Source organism: Maniola jurtina, chromosome 8, assembly GCF_905333055.1.
Source record: "Maniola jurtina chromosome 8, ilManJurt1.1, whole genome shotgun sequence".
NCBI classification, from domain to species: Eukaryota; Metazoa; Arthropoda; class Insecta; order Lepidoptera; family Nymphalidae; genus Maniola; species Maniola jurtina.
In genome coordinates this window covers 2,862,388-2,881,747 of record NC_060036.1, presented here as the reverse complement: position 1 = coordinate 2,881,747, position 19,360 = coordinate 2,862,388, and the positions used below count along the sequence as shown (strand labels likewise).

The 19,360-nt window shown below is 35.0% G+C and overlaps 1 protein-coding gene across 1 annotated transcript in view; it reads right to left on the bottom strand.

Annotated features, from left to right (window-relative positions):
* Nucleotides 1-11,757: 11,757 nt before the first annotated feature.
* The window catches only part of LOC123867511 (acid sphingomyelinase-like phosphodiesterase 3a), a 48,142-nt gene continuing 40,539 nt past the window's right edge, over nucleotides 11,758-19,360 (bottom strand). The window contains exons 7-10 of the mRNA XM_045909577.1: nucleotides 16,666-16,825; nucleotides 13,125-13,234; nucleotides 12,500-12,681; nucleotides 11,758-12,164 (exon numbers count right to left, since the gene is read on the bottom strand). Of these exons, the coding sequence (XP_045765533.1) occupies nucleotides 11,942-12,164; nucleotides 12,500-12,681; nucleotides 13,125-13,234; nucleotides 16,666-16,825 (675 nt within the window). The 3' untranslated portion in view covers nucleotides 11,758-11,941. The remainder of the gene's footprint in view (nucleotides 12,165-12,499; nucleotides 12,682-13,124; nucleotides 13,235-16,665; nucleotides 16,826-19,360) is intronic.

Sequence of the window (19,360 nt, the reverse complement as noted above, 5' to 3'; positions counted from 1 at the left end):
CCAAACTTGGCCTAGTAGGTAGCTCAATTGATGTAGGTATCAAGATCACACTGGAGGGACCTTCCCCCGAAAATTAGCATCAAAAATCTGGATGGCTCCACTTCTTAAATCCTTCCTGAGTCTTAAGGATCCATCGTTTATACAGCCCTTCTATGCCTTTATTTGGATTTCTGTGGATCCATCCTACCAAACGAAATATCTTGTTCACGAAACGCCGTATAAAGTGTCTCACAGATGGGACAATCCCAGAGTCTCGACATAATATTTTCCTACCTACTTACATTGAGTGAATACCTATGTTTAAAATTTTAATTTTGATATCATAAACAATCATCAACTAAAATTGTCGACCGTGGATTATACGTATGTTCTTAGAACACTCCTTGATAAAATGCCCAGAGTTCATACTTCTTTAGATCACTTATGAAACAACACAGAGGCTGACCTAGATCCCGCAAACCAATATCGAATATATTGAACGATGATTTCACAACGAACTCTCCAGTATCTACATGAAACAAACCCATAGGTCACGGCCTTTGATTAATTTGTATCTCCACGAGCAGTGCGATCTCGGGAGACAAGTCTGTCTAGTCACAACTGACAGCGAGCCGGTGAAAATCGGTATAAGTTCACAAAGGTTATCCGCAGACCGCATCTGTGGCGACACGCGTCTGTCTGCAAGTCGGCTAAGCGTAAGCTGAGACGCAGGCGACGTAATTCAGAGCAGTGCAGGGCAGAGAAGGGCTAATTCATCAAAAAACTTTAACGGAATAATAATTTAGATACGGGTAAGAATTGCCAAAGAATTAAGTGTTACAAACTGTAAAGGAGCAAGAACTTCTTTCTAAACTTTAACAATTTATCAAACTTTAAGGGTGTCTGGCAGGGGATTGCCACGACTCCAGGTATCTGGCAATACATACAGTGATTTCTAATACTATTCCGAAGAAAATAATAAAAATTACACTTTATCCTTTGACGTAAGATTTTTTTTACACCTTTGTTACTTGCCCACCAACGCCACCTTTAAACTTTCAGCTTTGATAAAATAACGAAGATTTGGCCCTCGCGGGCTCTCTATATACATAGTTAATCTGTTCAGAACTATCTGAAATTAGTTTTCTTGATGCATCTTATTGTTACCTAGTACCTCATAAAATAATTTTTGAAAACTTCAACAAACTGAAAAAACATTTTTATAAATTATTCCATGAACTTTTTCTTTATAGGTCTTTATTCTAAAAGAAATGTATGCGAGTATTGAAACGGAATAGCAGCCCAATTACCGATACACAACAAAGGGAAAGGATTTCATTCATGCTGCCACTTCGGGCACACACAAATATCGTGAACCTCGTTAGATATACAATTTCAGATGGGTTCAGTAATAGCATTTGGTAACATAATATTAGCATCCGTGAAATCATTATTTATCTATATTTATTTATATTTATGCATACATTTAAAAAATCTATGCGTTACCTATGCGGCAGAGAGAGAGATTCATTTATTTATTATAATATTAAAAAAAATATTTATCTACCTTTTAGAGATCTATTATATGAAATTTCATTGATATCGATATCAAAAAGCGAACGAATCAGCGTGAAATATTTCATTGCGAGCACCGTCAACTTGACAAGGGTCTTTTGACGCGGGTTGCAATTATTATACAACTGGAAACGCCGCCTGGAAGTTAACAGGGCTCTTTCCGTCACTTGCCTCCATACAATCGTAGTTCCAATTTCATTTGAATGCTAAGCAACCAAAGTCCATGAAAATCTTGCCGAAATATTCTAGAAACTAATATCTGTGCCTGTGGTGTTTTAGATTTTTCCAAAAATATGTAGTTTTAAAATTACAGGGGCTCAAAGATTTGTATGTGAATTTTTAAGACCACGTAACTTTGAAATCGAATATTTTAACAGAATCTGGAAAACCACAGGCATAGATATTAGTTTCTAGAATATGTCTGCAAAATTTCATGGACTTTGGTTGCTTAATGTTCAAATGAAATTGGAACTACGTTTGTATGGAGCGAGTGACGGAGAGACCCCTCTTAAGGAAATTGGAAATTCAAATATCTTTGGGTGTTTGATCATTAAAAATAAAATGGCAAATAGTTTTAAAAGATCCTTTCAAAGAACAGCATAACCAATGAGTTCTGCTAGCCAGAGATTGAAAGGAGCGTTTTCTCTAAAGTTCGAAAGTGTAGTCGGAAAATACGATAGACGTTGAGGGTAAAAGATGCTAGAATGGCGATTTCACACCCGTTGGAAGACCCCTCACTAGGTGGGCAAGACATTGTGGAGACGACGTAGACAAAATCGGTGGAGTCGCAGGGAGCCGCTAGATTCAGGTAGCACAAGACTATGGCGTGATGAAGTCCCTATAAAAGACCAATATCCAGCAGTGTAGGTCTTGTAATATGAAGGTTGTTACGCATAGAATTAGAAAAAGGTGATGCAAAATTACGTAGATAAGATTAAGAAATAAGTATTATTAAGCCAATTATAGCTTGTAAGTTTACATTATAATTATAATTAGTGTTAATTAACATTATATGACATTAGTGTTAGTTACATTATAGTTATAATTAGTGTTATAAGGAGTCGATCATAAGACCTCATACAACAAACACGTCTACTGCAACGCCGATGTCCATCAATTTAATCCACCAAAAGAGAAATATATACTCGTATTTCTCAGTCTATCGATTGATAATTTTATTGATGACGAGAGTTTTCTCGCATATAAAACGAAACAAAAATTGACCATTGAAATGAACAAAAATCACTCGAGATGCTTGATATTTTGCGTATTTATTTATAACTAGTTACTATACTAAAAGTCTAATTGAATAAAAATATTTTGAATTTTAACATAGATATTATTTCATTCATGTATTATAGACAACAAAGAAAAATTTTCAAAGTAATATTCCACCCGAGTGAGCCCAGAGTGGGTCACTTAGTCTATGTTAAGCCATTTAACTACGAAATTCAGTATCATGTGCAGATACGACATTACGTGATAAGCGAACGAGAATATCAAGAAAACTTCCAGTCAAATTCCAGCCCCAGTTTACCTCTTGATGGTTACCTACGGAGGCAAGGCATGACCAGCCTAAAAGCCTTTTAACGACTAAGAGCATCGGAACCTAGACAGCATCGTAAAGGATTTTTTACAGGATTAAAAGTTACCCCTTGACTGTGTTTTTACCTTTCATTAATAACTAGCTGTCGCCAACGACTTTGACTCTGGGTACCAAATTACAAGAGCAATTAATTTTATTCCAAAACTTTTAAAGCGTTACCAAAAATTAAATGTCACTTTAAGAGAGCACTGTGAAAAAAAATGTACTACAGAAAAGTGACCCTGTATCAGAAAAACTTGTTGATTTAATGCCAATTCAAACGACGTATAATTCATTACTCTTTGTTTCGTAATTCTGGTATTATAATCGTTTTTTCATATCAAGGTGCAAATTTCAGTGGATTAGTTTAATTCAAAATAATTTTGAAGATTATCAGGCTACTAGCTAAACTGCTAGTTTTTTGTACGTTGGAATGCTAGAAACAGTGCTTGTCACACTTAAAATTTGTGAAAAGGACAGAAACTCTCCACTACCACCACGTGCCAGAACTACCCAGAACGCCCGTCTTGCGAGTAGTTCATCAAGTTCATCTTTTCTAGGAAACAAAAGGATACAGAAACCATGCCTCTCTTTCACACTATCATCCTTCCTTATTTCAACAATGCAAATAGGTAAAAACTATCATGCCTAATCTTAGATCATCATGATTATGATTAACCTATCACCTGTCTACTACTGAACACGGATCTGAGGGGTTGATCATGATGATGATTACACATGGTAGGTACATCCCAAACTTGCAATGTTGTTGTAACTTTATATTAGACGAGAAGACGGCTTGCTCCTTCGAGAGATCAAATACAAATTTTGCGTTTTGCATAAATTTGCATCACTTGCATGCTTTGTGCTTGCTATGCTCAACACGATATCACCCTGAAGATATTATGTACTCGTGTCACCTGATATCATACTTACCAACCTACCTGTTCTCCCTGAGGCTTCAAGCAGGGAATGCAGTCTCTCGAGGTTCCAGCCAAGGCGAGATCTCGCGAAATCGGAAACTTTGATCTCGCGAGATCTTGCCATTTAGGTACATAATAATCTTGCATTAATATGATGGTTGAAAATGGTATTTATTAAAAAAATCAGTTCAGTGGAGGTACTTCGTGTATATTATTATTGGTCTCGTGAATAAGAATAAGAAGTGTTTATTTGCTAGAATATGGTTTAATATACGAGTACATTGGTCTTAAATATTATGTGGAATCGCATATTCTGCCAAGCATGGCGTGCAAAATTTATTGAATTTATTTAATGTAACAAACATGTCAAATTATTATATAATATTGCATTCACTATTTAAAATTTGTCATTTGTCGTGAGTAGCTTATTTATCATGAGGTCTCGGGTTCGAGTCCCGGTCGGGCCTAAAATGTCACTATAGGGTTTTCCGTCAAGAATTATTGACATCTGCAATACATCGATTTAACTTTTAGAATCGTGATATATCAGGACTCTTAGAAAAAAGGTGTGAAAAATTTTTTGTAGATAATTTTATGATCTACAATAATTTTTGTCTAACCTTTTTATGATAAAAATTACCGTTTAGCTGGAAAATGCGAAAGACTAATTTTTGTGAATTTTGACTTTGAATAACTTACGACACATGAGCGAGGTTTTATGTGACTTTTGAGATTTTTAGAACGCCAAAATGGAGGTACGAGTATGTACTAAAATGCACATCATTCCCTCTCATTCCGAGGTTAATCGCTAATTTGACTGGACTAATAGTGTATTAGCATACTCATAAAATAAAAACAATCAATTTCACATTTATTTATTCAGTTAAAACATCCACTTATCATTTACCAACACTTAACATCAATTTTTTTTTATACTTAGCCTAACAGCAATACACTATTTAAATAGATGAATGCATGGACAGATATACTTAAAATATTTAGAATATAAATAATAATTTACAAACTAGATAACTTAAAAAACAATGTTTTTGTTATAGAAATTATACATTTAAAAAATCTACATTACAAAATTTGATTCAAATTCGACCAAAACAACCTAATTAGAACTAAACTGCTGCATATAAAGAAGTGTCTAATTATAAAAATAAACAATTAATTACACATCTATGTTATGGTTACACGTCAATAGAAATTCACTTATTTAACATTCATCACATACACATGCAACATCAATAAATAAAAGCACGGCAGAGAATATAATTGAAACATTTAAAATACCTATAAATAATAATAATTTGTAAACTAGATAACTTAAAGCTACCTAGACATTAAAAAACAATGTTTTGTAATGGAAATTATACGTGATAAACGTAATTTTATACGAAATTAAACGTAACGTGATGTCATAAATTCATCATGATTTAAAGAGAAAGGGGCTTTGTATATTTTGGCCTACCTATAGTAGTCCACCGCTTTTCTTAGTTTCCAAAGTAGCGCCACCCATAATAGTGAAGTAAACGAGGCTTTTCGTCGGAAGACCTTAGAAACAGCTCCGATTTTGGTGTTTTCTTTTTTTATAATTTTTGTTTTTTATATATTATTTAAAATCAGAAACGTTTTGAAGCGGGGAAATAATTTTAATTTTTTTTTAATCCATATGTATGACATCTATACATGAAGCCCAGTAAAACGTTACCTTCTGTTTGAGAGGTTGTAGAGGAGGTCAAATGCTATCAAATGACAAATAAATGACTTATTTGTTCACTATTCAAATGTAGATTTAATTTCTGATTTTAAATAATATATAAAAAACAAAAATAAAAAAAAAACATCAAAATCGGAGCTGTTTCTGAGGACTTCCTAAGATTGGTTATTTTACTGCTTTATTGACTCCACTATAAGACTAGCATTAATCAATAGCTGCCATTAATACAAGCAAGTATTGTATCAGACAAAATCTTCCATAAGCTAACAAAGTTGTACTGGCAGCTAGACTGTTGTACTGATGACGCCACCAGTAGGTACAGCCAGGATATATAGGCAGGCTAGGCTCCATACAAAAATATTTCAAACCCCTTTGAGATCTACGAGAAAACAAAAGAACCCTCATTTAAATTAAAACTAAACTGCTGCATATAACCCCACCTTAGTTAGAAAGATGATATCATTAATTTTAGTCTTTATTTATGAATTTATCTCTTTAACAGAACTATAATAATAATAATCTTGAATCACGATATATCTAATACTTTGTATTCCGCCCTAGGGTATACTTAGTTTGCAATAAATTAAAGTGAATTATTGTATCCTCAGCTATCCCAATGCCTACAAATTTAGGCAATTTCTCCCAAATTTATGTTAAAAATTGACATTTTTAGTCCTATCTTCATCTTCAACAGAATAGTGCTATAATCTTTGAAGACTATAAACATGATTCTTTTGTATTCCACAGCAGGTGTAATTATTAACAGGTGAGTGAATAAGTACTGTAAGGTTATTTTTAAAAATTGATTTGAGTTGTCAAAAATAATATAAAATTATTAATTTATCTAATGTAGGTAGTTTGATAAAGTCGATATTTGGCTCATTCGATGTCATACAATCTGTTGCTAGGAGGCCAACAAGATTGAACTTGCATAAATACGGGTGTTTCGAAGGTTTTAGTTCAGTCTCCTTCTGAGATTCGGAGCGATATCGCATATTTTCGGTATTTGGATTGTGAACTGAATAATTAGACGTTGTGATAGCAATCACGCTCTAATTAAATTATTTATTTTGGCATTAGTTTGTTTAGATTAAAACTCTCGGATAACCTTACACATTAAACTTGTGTTTTTTTGTGTTGGTTTTGGAGAGGACATTCCAATAATTCGATAAAAATATTTAAATAATACCTGCTTTTCTGAGTGACGCCAATAATTCAGAAGTGGGACGTGTCTCACGTTGTCTTAAATTCGCTTTGGTATCTTTTTGTAAACAACCCACATTTGATTAAAATTTTTATTGAGTTTGATTTGGTGATTAAAATTTTTAGTTTTTTTTTTAAGAATTTAGTCTTTTGTGAAGTGGAAAGTAATTTGCAATAAGTGGTTCAGATTTTGTATACATCGAATGAGAAGTTAGTCGTTTGGATTTATTGTTGACTTGATATTAAAACTGAGAGTTCGGCAGTTCAAGGGTAGGTTTTAATGATTTGACGGAGGGCAGGATAGCCCATGATTTGGATTTGACTTAGGGCAAGGAAGCCCGCGACTGACATGACAAGATTGATTAGAAACACGAGGACGTGTTAAATTCAGGACGGCCGAACTGTAAGGTTATTTTTAAAAATTGATTTGAGTTGTCAAAAATAATATAAAATTATTAATTTATCTAATGTAGGTAGTTTGATAAAGTCGATATTTGGCTCATTCGATGTCATACAATCTGTTGCTAGGAGGCCAACAAGATTGAACTTGCATAAATACGGGTGTTTCGAAGGTTTTAGTTCAGTCTCCTTCTGAGATTCGGAGCGATATCGCATATTTTCGGTATTTGGATTGTGAACTGAATAATTAGACGTTGTGATAGCAATCACGCTCTAATTAAATTATTTATTTTGGCATTAGTTTGTTTAGATTAAAACTCTCGGATAACCTTACACATTAAACTTGTGTTTTTTTGTGTTGGTTTTGGAGAGGACATTCCAATAATTCGATAAAAATATTTAAATAATACCTGCTTTTCTGAGTGACGCCAATAGTACCTAATATGTAAACACAGTTATCCCGTCCTTGCGAATTTAGGCCACCTTATCACGTCTCTGCGGATTTAGGCCATCCGCTGTAACTAAGGAAAGTTTTTTGATATTATCTTTCTAATCTGCCGCAGTTGAGTTTAAATAAATTGTAACATTTTTATTTGTGTCTCAATTAACATAGTGATTTAATATATAATATCTAAAGAAAATACTCCTGATATGTATTATGCAGTATAATTCACAGGAAAATTGAGCAAATATGTAAACACAGTCATTTCGGTCCCACGCTATACCTACCTAAGACCTACGTGGCTAGTAATAGACCGGTTAAGTGCGAGTCGGATTTGCCCACGAAGCGTTCCGTACCATTACAAGAAATAACACTTTTAAATAAATTAAAGTAGTAAATTCTTTTTGTCGTACTGCTACAAAACGATTTTCGGATATTTCCCTTTATTTGTGCCATAAGACATTGCTACCTGCTTTTCATTCAATTTAATTTAATTTTAAAATTATTTTGATAATATCATTCTAACTAGGTAGGTCACATGGCACAATTCTTATTCAGCTAAGTTCAGTATTCTAAAAAGCCAATACAAAAGATATTTTAATAAACTCGTGTACCTAAAGGTATAATAAAAGTATAGGAAACGGCGCGAATATAAATATTATAGCCATACCAGTCACTACGAGTAATTCACCACTACCCGTACCGGGTTACTCTAAGGGAATTATTTTGATACTATCGCTTGAACTAGGGCAGACCTCAGAAAACTTAGATAATATTAGAGCTGATACCGTTTAAATTACGTTAAACTAGTATCTTAGTAGATAACTAAAGTTCATAATTATATCGATTTAAAATCGAATAACTGACTGCGATGTTTCAGTGCAAATTTTGATGTACCTACCAACTACATAATTGACTCAGTTCGAGTTAGAAATAGGATGTCATAAAATTATTTTAACACCCATAGCAACTTGATGAGTGCCGTATTTTGTAATTTGTATGATTCTCTCAGAATCTCATTTTAAGTAATTCAATTCAACAGACGTTTTACTTCACCAATTTGCGTTACATTTTAAAGTTTCTGCCATAACATCATTTTAAATTATGTTTTAATTACACATAATTGTATTATGTTCTTCCCTACTTAAAATATTGGTCACTGATAAAATAATTTTTTAGAGATACCTAGATTCTTATAATGAAATAGTCTTATTTAGAGCCTAATTGTTCCTCGTTTTCAAAGTTTACGATTACGATTAAGTTTAAGATTACAATTACAGATATATTTTTTTATAAATCCAAATAATTGTTAAATTGAATTGCAATCACATTACGCCTAGAGCATTTGTAATACGTGCGTAATAAAGGCATTTATGAACTTTTAGCTCATAATATTGTCTTAAAACTTTAATTAGTACGTAGTGTTAAAAACTAACCGTACTTATATATCAAGACCGAAACCCTCGTGTAGGTTTTCAAATCGTGATAATTGTGATATTGAAGTTCAGATATTAGTGCTGATATTTACCCGCCGTTTAATTTAGGTACTTTAAACTTTTCTTCTTCCAAACTATACGCTATCCGCGGAAAGAAGTTAGTATTAATCCCATACATCATGGTCGAGACAAAAATCTCAGTGAGCGCTAACCATTTTGAGTCACCAACAAACGAAACTATGTTTTCTAATTGAATGTCGAATTTTAATGAAAACATTCTCGAATTATAAATTCGAATGTTTTTGAAAACATGTCTGCGATTGGTTGGTGTCTCATAATGGTTAACGCTCACTGACATTTTGCCTCTATCATTTATATGGGACTACCTGATGCCCGCAGCTTCGCCCGCGTGGATTTAGGTTTTTAAAAATCCCGTGAAAACTTTTGATTTTCCAGGACAAAAGTAGTCTCTCCGTAATAGCCCGTCCCCGGGATGCAACTTGTTTCTGTACCACGTATAAAAACATTTAAGCGGATGATCCTTTAAAAATCCCGAGGGATCGCCAGGATTTAGGAATACAATTCCTTACAGCATCAGGTTTGAGGAGTTGGGTCCTCGAGTTTAACGATTCAAAATTTCAAAATTCAAAATATTGTTATTCAATTAGACTTTTACAAGTTCTTTTGAATCGTCAAAAGCATCTACCACTGGTTCGGAATGGCTTTCCTACCGAGAAGAATCAGCAAGAAACTCGGCAGTTGCTCTTTTCAAAGATTTGACATACAATATTATGTCATGTATAAAAGCAATTGAAGTCCCGCGCATTGCTGGAGCGAATTGCAGGTCAAATCCACATGATAAAGTATTTACTTGATATAGATACCTTCAATATCAATTTATAACCGACAATTTCTAAGTCCCATCAGCTTTAGTGGTCAGGTCTCCTGCAGCATCAGGAATAAAGAGTTGGAATCCAAAATTTTTTATGGAATAATATTCAAGTTCCTTTATCGATTAAAAAATTTACGCAAATCGGTTGAGAAATCTCGGAGATATCAGTGTACAGAGATATAAAAAACAAAACTCCTCCATTTTTTAAAGTCGGTTAAAAAAGTAGCCTATGTTACTCCCTGGCCAATCCTTTACTTGTCTGTGAAAATCCCGTCAAAATCGGTTCCGAAGATTAGCCCGTTCAAACAGACAGACGGACAGACAGACAGACAAAAATTTTAAAAACGTGTTATTCAGTTATGATATCGTTCAAATAACCATATGAGCTTAATATGAGGTAGTTATTTCGAAATTACAGACAGACCCTCCAATTTTATTTATTAAATAAATATTAAATAATAAAGTATAGATTACGTAACAGAGCACTCTTTCTTCAGATAGAGTATAGTAATGGAGATGTCAATTATAAGCCGGCCTTGTAGATCGACAGATTTATCTCAACACCAATGTCACGTTTAAAACAATAACACTCAGGGCTTTAAGACCTGGTACAAGCACTATTTTTGCTGAGGGTCACATAGTAAATAATTAGTGTTAGGTACTTGTAGGACACCGCCGACGAGAAAGCGACTAGCTATCAAATATTTCTCGGTCAATAAACGTACAAACAGATAAATATATTAATAGTTAACCGCTGACTGTGCACATTCACACTGTATGTCGTCGGCACGAACTCTGTCGCCTGTCGCCGCCAAGGAATCATCAAAAATTCAAAATCTCTGATTTATTTATTAAAAAAAAAACTCGCTCAGCGAGCTCTCGAAGTGGTACGGCCAGGCAAATGTCGTAACAACTCCAAACAAAGACGGGGCCGAATAATCTAACTCGTGGCTCTCGTTATTGAAAACTTACACTCAGGGTTCTCTGGCCCGATGATACCTGACGCATGTTGTTTTTTAATAAAAATAGATGTAATAGGTATTATCGTGCGGTATATTTAATAAGTGCTTATTAAATATTAAATTTAAACTTAAATAGTTTCGTAAATATACTTAAATTTATTTGATTTCCAAGAATAATTTACTACATAAATTACTTGATGGTCTATAATACTAAACTAAAATAATCCTAAGAACGGTACAAATCATTATTTTTTTTAGTTTAAATGACTCGATTGATAAAAAAAAAGATATAAAAAATAAAAATAAAAGAAGAAAAAATCTCGCAATTTAATTTTGAATATATAATATTATAGGTTATAGGTTAGATTAGGAATTAGAAGGTTTTTTTTGCTTATTCCAAATGTATAAAATCTTTTGTATAAAAATTTATTGTTAAAATTCTAGGTCTTATTAAGTAACTATGCATAAAAACAATAGTAAATTAAAAATACAACTTGTTTACATCATAAATCATTAAAATATTAATTTCCAAATGAACTATAATAGAATCATTGTACTTACGCAAAAATAACAATTAAAAATAGAAACCTAACTACTAAATCATAAAAAGAAAACAACTAAAAATAAACCAACTTAAGTACGCTGAGCATAAAAGCTAATAATTTAGTCTTATCACAAACATTTACCCTGAGGTTCTATTTTGATAGTAATAATAATTACTACCTACTATCCTTAATTTATATTTGTAGCGTTCGTAACTCGATATCATCAAGTTCGCTAATTAATGTTTAAATTCACAGTTCCTCTAGGACAAAATATTTAAATCACAACAATACATACGATAAAGATGAGTATTATGTTCACAAGCGGAGCGGCAAGCACAATGGCCCGACCGGCTGCGGCGAGGGCGCTCCTGGCCGCCTCTACGCATTCCTCGTGTATGAGCTGCTCTAGACATGTGATGGCGCAGAAATGTTGATAAGCGCACGCACCGTCGCAGTTGCTTCCGTCGTTGTATTTTACGTTGTAGGCTCGTAAATACCTGGATAAGTAAAAGAACCTATTCAAATACCAATCAGGTCCATTATTTGCTAAAACATTCATATTAAGCTAATGTGTATTTATTTAGTTCGTAGCTTTTGCCCATGACTGCATTCGTATGGATTGTAATTTTTTAATCCATAGGATGCAGGAGATAGAATGAGCCCGTCTTAGCTAATTCTTGACATGTCAAACTGTAGCAGGTAGGTAGAGACTTGCTTCAAAATTCTTATTAATTGATTAATTATTGTTCGGTCAGTACTCAATTGATTGACACGTTAGTGTCCTGGCTACGGCCTTGGACGTAAAGCTAACATTTTGCTTGTTAAAACTTACTTTTTAAACGTAGTCTTCTCATGAGTAGTGCCGATTTTCAATTTCTCCGCGAGAAGGTGCAGCGATTCCGCCGAAATGTCTCGAAGTCCATAATACTGTGTAAAGTTGTATTCTGCCACCCACTCCGCTTTCGCTTTGTTAGCAAGCGCTAGGTCCAAATAGTACTGTGTATAGCCCAGCACCTGTCAATTAAAGTTGCTAGGTTTACTGTTACTAGTAGAAATTTCTTGAAGATTACCTAATAACTATGTCTTATATAGTTTTGGGATTAATTTATTTTATAGTGAGTTCAATGTCGGGACACATTACATGATCAGTGCTACCCGTGCGAAACCAGGGGAAACCAGGGCGGGTCGCTAATCCATATCTGTACTAATATTATAAATGCGAAAGTGTGTCTGTCTGTCTGTCTGTCTGTCTGTCTGCTACCTTTTCACGGCCCAACAGTTTAACCGATTCTGACGAAATTTGGTACAGGGTTAGCTTATATCCCGGGGACGGGCATAGGCAACTTTTTATCCCGGAAAATCAAATAGTTCCCACGGGATCTTTAAAGACCTAAATCCACGCGGACGAAGTCGCGGGCATCCTCTAGTTCTTTATATTTAAAAACATCTATAGATACCTTCCCAGTAACCGAATCAAATTTGTAAAGTCTGAGGCCTGGGTTGGAAGCACCTTTTGGATTGCGTGGACTCACTGACGGAGCCAGGAACGCCCAAGACACCGGTTGATCTAGGAAAAAGGAAACAATGTCGTTGCTGGTTGAATTCCGTCCAGTCCGAGCATAGTCAGTATGAAACACTTTTGCGGCTTTTGTGTTATCACACTGATTTTATTAACCCCCGACCCAAAAAGAGGGGTGTTATAAGTTTGACGTGTGTATCTGTGTATCTGTGTATCTGTGTATCTGTGTGTCTGTGTATCTGTGTATCTGTGTATCTGTGTATCTGTGTATCTGTGTATCTGTGTATCTGTGTATCTGTCTGTGGCATCGTAGCGCCTAAACGAATGAACCGATTTTAATTTACTTTTTTTTGTTTGAAAAGTGGCTTGATCGAGAGTGTTCTTAGCTATAATCCAAAAAAATTGGTGCAGCCGTTTAAGAGTTATCAGCTCTTTTCTAGTTTTCTTGTAGAAAAGAAGGTTACATAATCGTTAGGTTCATAATATTATGTCAATTGACAAAATATGTCAAGCTGTCAAGATGGACGTTGCCTTGATACATAATTATTTATTTGAAAATGATGTTTTGGAAAACTCAGATACTTTGTCGGGGGTGTTATAAATTTTTAATTTACACTTGTTTGGATACAGATCAATTAATAATGAAAAGAAAACTTTGTTACTGTTACGGGATTTCTGATAGTCTACGCACGTCCTTACGCTCTCTGACAGCTGTTGTCTAGGAGGCTATGATTGGGGCGGCTCTGAGTTTTCTTTTAATCATTCATCCAAGGATGACGCTTAAAAGGGGTCTCTCTGTAACTCGCTTCATACAAACGTAGTTCCAATTTCATTTGAATACTATTCAACCAATGTCCATGAAATTTTGCAGACTAGAAACTAATATCTATGCCTGTGGTTTTCCAGATTCGGTTTCAAAGTTACGCGGTCTTAAAAATTCACATACAAATCTTTGAGCCCCTGTAATTTTAAAACTACATATTTTTAGAAAAATCTAAAACACCACAGGCACAGATATTAGTTTCTAGAATATGTCCGCAAAATTTCATGGACTTTGGTTGCTTAATATTCAAATGAAATTGGAACTACGATTGTATGGAGTAAGTGACGGAGAGAGCCCGTTAATGATGTCGATATAATTGTAAAATATGTGAAAATTAAAAAACAGAATATATGTAGGTATATGTTAGGGGCAATTTGATAAGTCCGGGCACTATTAATAATGGCCGGTCTGTATTCATAATGCCCGACTCAATTGGACAATGTGATTAAAACAGCATGATTTACCAACCATACCAACCTAACGTAAGTCCAATTTATCACATTACCTGGCTACAAGTAGGGAATTATTCATACTGCCCGGTCATACATATAAACATACATTAAAAAAAAGATTCCGACGAATTGAGAACCTCCTCCTTTTTTTGAAGTCGGTTAACAATGAGCCGGCCTTTCTGTCACTCAATCACAAGATGAGAAATGACTCGTAAGAATTATTACCATATAAATATATATGTATGTATTTATAAACTCAAACGAATCAATTTTGCCTCTACCGCAGCCGGTACAACAAATATTTTAACTCTGCCACTTAACATCAAACCGTATCGATTAAAATGTTCCTGTGAAATTGTAGGCTGTGTAAACATGCAAGGCTTCGCTCCACGGCATCATTAAAGTGGTTTTCGAAAAAAAAAGAGTTCATTCGTGTTTAAATATACACGCAATTATTAACTTCGTTTATACATTTCACCCTCGCAAAGTATTGTGAGAAAAATGGTAAAATGGAAAAGCGATCTGTTATTTCTGTCACCGTAAAATTGTAAATACCGTTAGATTATAATCTAATGGAATCAATCTCGTGAAATTGTAACCTATCGAAAGATTGTGAGATCTATGTCGCAGCAAAATGATATAAGCCGGAAAATGTTAAACGACAACTCAATTAAACAATTTCACTAAATAAATCTAGTGATATCAAAGAATACTGAGCATAGTTAGTAGAGACTAGTGGAACACCTGATAATGTTATGATAATATTACCCAATACTCAGAGTCTTAGAACCTAAGGCACATGGATATTTATGTTCTAATCTGACCTAACCAAACTTCAGATTTTGTTGCCCTTCTTCTTTCGCGAAGAAGAAAGTCGGTCAGTTCAGTCTTTCGTTACATTTCATAAACTATGCAATATGCCCAGTTTATGCCATTTCGCTGCGACATTTAGATCTCACAATAGAGAGGTTCACAATCTTTCGACAGTTTACAATCTCACAAGATTGATTCTGTCAGATTACAATCTAACGGTATTTACAATTTGACATTTATTTACTGGGTTTCATAATATTAGGCACTGTGGTGAGCTAAGTTTTCTTCTCTCTCTATTTTCGATGATCGTGAAAGAATCGGTAGGTACTATTTTAACTAATGTGGTTTGGCAAAGTCCTATTTTCAAACTCATGCTATCCGAGTAACAGACAATATGTCATATTATACAGTGTGTTTAAGGGTTCCGTACCTCAAAAGGAAAAACGGAACCCTTATAGGATCACTTTGTTGTCTGTCTGTCTGCCTATCTGTCTGTCCGTCTGTCGTGTCTATCAAGAAAACCTATAGGGTACTTCTCGTTGACCTAGAATCATAAAAATTGGCAGGTAGGTAGGTCTTATAGTACAAATACAGGAATAAATCTGAAAAGCGCGAATTTATGGTTATATCATGTAAAAAAAAAATGTGTTTCGATTTTCAAAGTAAGATAACTATACCAAGTGGAGTATCTTTCATATGAAAGATGAAAGATTTTTATGCATAATACTTTTTGATTTATCGTGCAAAATGTTTGAAAAAAAAACCCGAGTGCGGAACCCTCAGTGCACGAATCTGACTCGCACTTGGCCGGTTTTTTTTTTAATTTAAGAATGTAATAACTATAAGGGTGTTTACATTCATAAATTTGCCGTAAGTTTATCATGTGAAACTACAGGTGTATCCGCGGCCTAGGGCCGCGATTAGGTACACCTGTACGTTTTACTCAAGTAAGTAGCATACGTAAACTAATGATCAAAACTGAAACTGTACTTTTATGAGTTTTTACATTAGTAAAGTCGTAAGTTAAACACGTAAGCTACTTACGAGTACGTGCGTACAACTTGCAGGTGTGATTGCGGTCTTACGATAGTCACTTTGGCAACAAGTGTAAATTAAAAATATGTAACACCCCCGACAAGTGAAGGTTACAGTAACTAGAAAAGAGCTGATAACTTTCAAACGGCTAAACCGATTTTCTTGGATTATAGCTAAGAACACCCTCGATCAAGGCACCTTTGAAAGAAAAAAACTAAATTAAAATCGGTTCATTAGTTTAGGAGCTACGATGCCACAGACAGATACACAGATACACAGATTCACACGTCAAACTTATAACACCCCTCTTATTGGGTCGGGGGTTAATAAATAAGTTGCTAAGACCTATTTATTACCTTTGTCGTAAATAACTCTGAAAGTATCGACGTGCAGATGTCCGAAGAACTGCCCCGCTATAATTGCTGCATGTTGGCGCACAATCCGAAGATACTTGCTAACAGTGTCTGATGAGCACGAATTGTCGGACCCCGGCATCGCGTGGCCGACTATGAACACCTGTTAGAACAAAAATTAAATTAGTTACATACTTCCAAAGCTTTAAAAAACCCGTCAAGTGCGAGTCGGAGTCGCACAGAAAGGATTCCGTACCATCGTACAAGGTATACTTAAGACTTTTAAAATATAGAACGATGTATAATAGTGACGCACTGCGCGGTGCGCCATCTAATGTGATTTAGTTAATTAATTTTTTCGTGAAAACAAGGTGAAAACATTATAATTTTTTTTCTCATGGAACCACAAATTCACGGCTCTCGGATTTTTTGCTTTACTTGAGCTACAAGACCTGCCTACCTGCCCATAGATTTTCTTGATAGGCACGACAGACAGATGGACAGACGGGCAGACAGCAGATGATGCAGATACTCTAAATTTAGTTTTAGACAACAGAAGCGGCGCCAATGTCACTTTTATTATTATGAGTAACGATAATCAATTAAATGGGATGCAAACTGAAACGTAATTCAGGTAAATGCAATAAGTATGCTGAACCATGGCTGAACGCAAGGGGTGGCTCTTCCAACATCAATGTGAACTGAGTTGTTGTTGTCGTTTAAGGGCGTCCGGCAGGGGTTGCCACGACACAACTGTCTGGCAATGCATCACGTGATTTGTAATACTATTCCCAAGAAACTATAAAAAATTAGACTTTATAATTTGACGTAAGCTGCGTTCTTCTCTCAACGAGGCCTGTATCCGTTAGTGAACACGTCGTACGGGCTGATGGATGCATGTCATTCATGGCTGGTATACCAATAAAAACATCAATTGTCCAATCCGAAAGGTTCATGGTTCAATCCCCACGCGTTGCACTATAAATAATGGTCGTACCTTTAACACTTTTGGGGAAAAAGGGAATATTAGTCCTGATTACGATAATCATGACTGATATTCCCGTTTCTCTTGAATTATATTCAAAAAAAAATCCGTCAGACTTTAATTCCACCCTTATAGTTAAGTAACTACACCTTCTCGTATATATGTATATAGGAACGAACACTAATCTTCTAATTTATTAGCGCCCGGCCGTCGGACTTCCCCGTCTAGTTCCGGCACACTGTAGTTATGATACGGTCACTGAATGTAGGACTATGTACTACGAAATTATTTGATTGTATTACTACGGAATTCGCTTTACATTTTTTATAGTAATTTATGAACAAAAACACGCAACAAGTAATTAAAACAGTTTAAAAAAACCTCGAATCCGAAAAAACGTCCACAGATTGGCATAGTTCATCTTGTAAAACTTCCACACGCCACCATCTGCCGCCCGCCTGAGTCTAGAGGCTCTTTGCGACTCGTTTTGTGCCATCTGCCCACTAAGGGAGGATGTGTTCCAGCGCCGCGGTTTCCATTGTAGAACCTGGGGACCCCATCGTCTATCGGTTTCTATTATTACTGTGCTCAAATTTCAACTTTACGGCTTTCTCAGTTTTTTATATGACTGTGGTACATACAGACGGACAATCAAACTGGACGAAAAACACACACACACGAACGCACGCACGCACGCACCCTCAAATACGGGCACACGCGCGCACACACACACACGACACACACATATACACACACACACACACGTTGTTGTAATCTTTTATTTGTTAGATATTCTAAGACTACTCTGTAGATGTGTAAGTAATATTTTTTTATAATTTTATTTTAAGTAATCTTTTGTAGCTTTATGTTCAACATAGATTAAGATTGTAAAGATAATTTTGTACGCTGTTGATTACGAACTAATAAATAAAATATGGGTTCCTTATTTTTCTTGAGAACCCTAAAGAGGTAGCAGCTAATAAAATACGGGTATTATCATTTCCACCTAGAAAAGCCTGTTTTAATTTCCACTCGCCCTGTAAGCTTACATAAGCCACGTTTGGGCTTGTTCCCGCATTACAATTATGTAGCATTAAAACAACAAATTCCGCAGTCTAAAAATACTTAAAAATTCGTTTTATTCTTAATAACGTTAACCTACGTAATGCTGTAGGGATTTCAAGAGATATAAATTTTGTTTACTTAGTGAACACTAAAACCCGACTACTACCCGAGAATTTCCGATAGATAGAGATAGATATAGTAAAATTGTTTTTCTGTCGCTCGATGTATTTTAAGATTGTATTAAATTTATATTTATGAACTCAGATTTTTTCCTCTTTCATTTCTTTTTCATTTGATTTCTTTTTGTCCTTCCATCCCGTCACGTCGCAGCGGAGCAATGAATCAATGTGATTTTCTACACGGATATAGATAAAGATTTAGAGAATGACAAGGGCTTTTCTTTTAATAAAAATAACGGCCACATATTATGGTACTTTTTGTACTTTTATGGTATAAAGTCACAAACTCTTACGGAAGTGCCAACGACAACTATACAAAGTTTCAATTCTATCTGATGAACGATACCCGAACGCATAGGTATCGAACAGACAGACAGAAAATCATACAGAGAGACAAGAATGATATTGTTGAGTTCCTTCCCGGCTCTTAGCAGATCTGCTTTTCGAACCAGTCGTAGAGCCACAGATG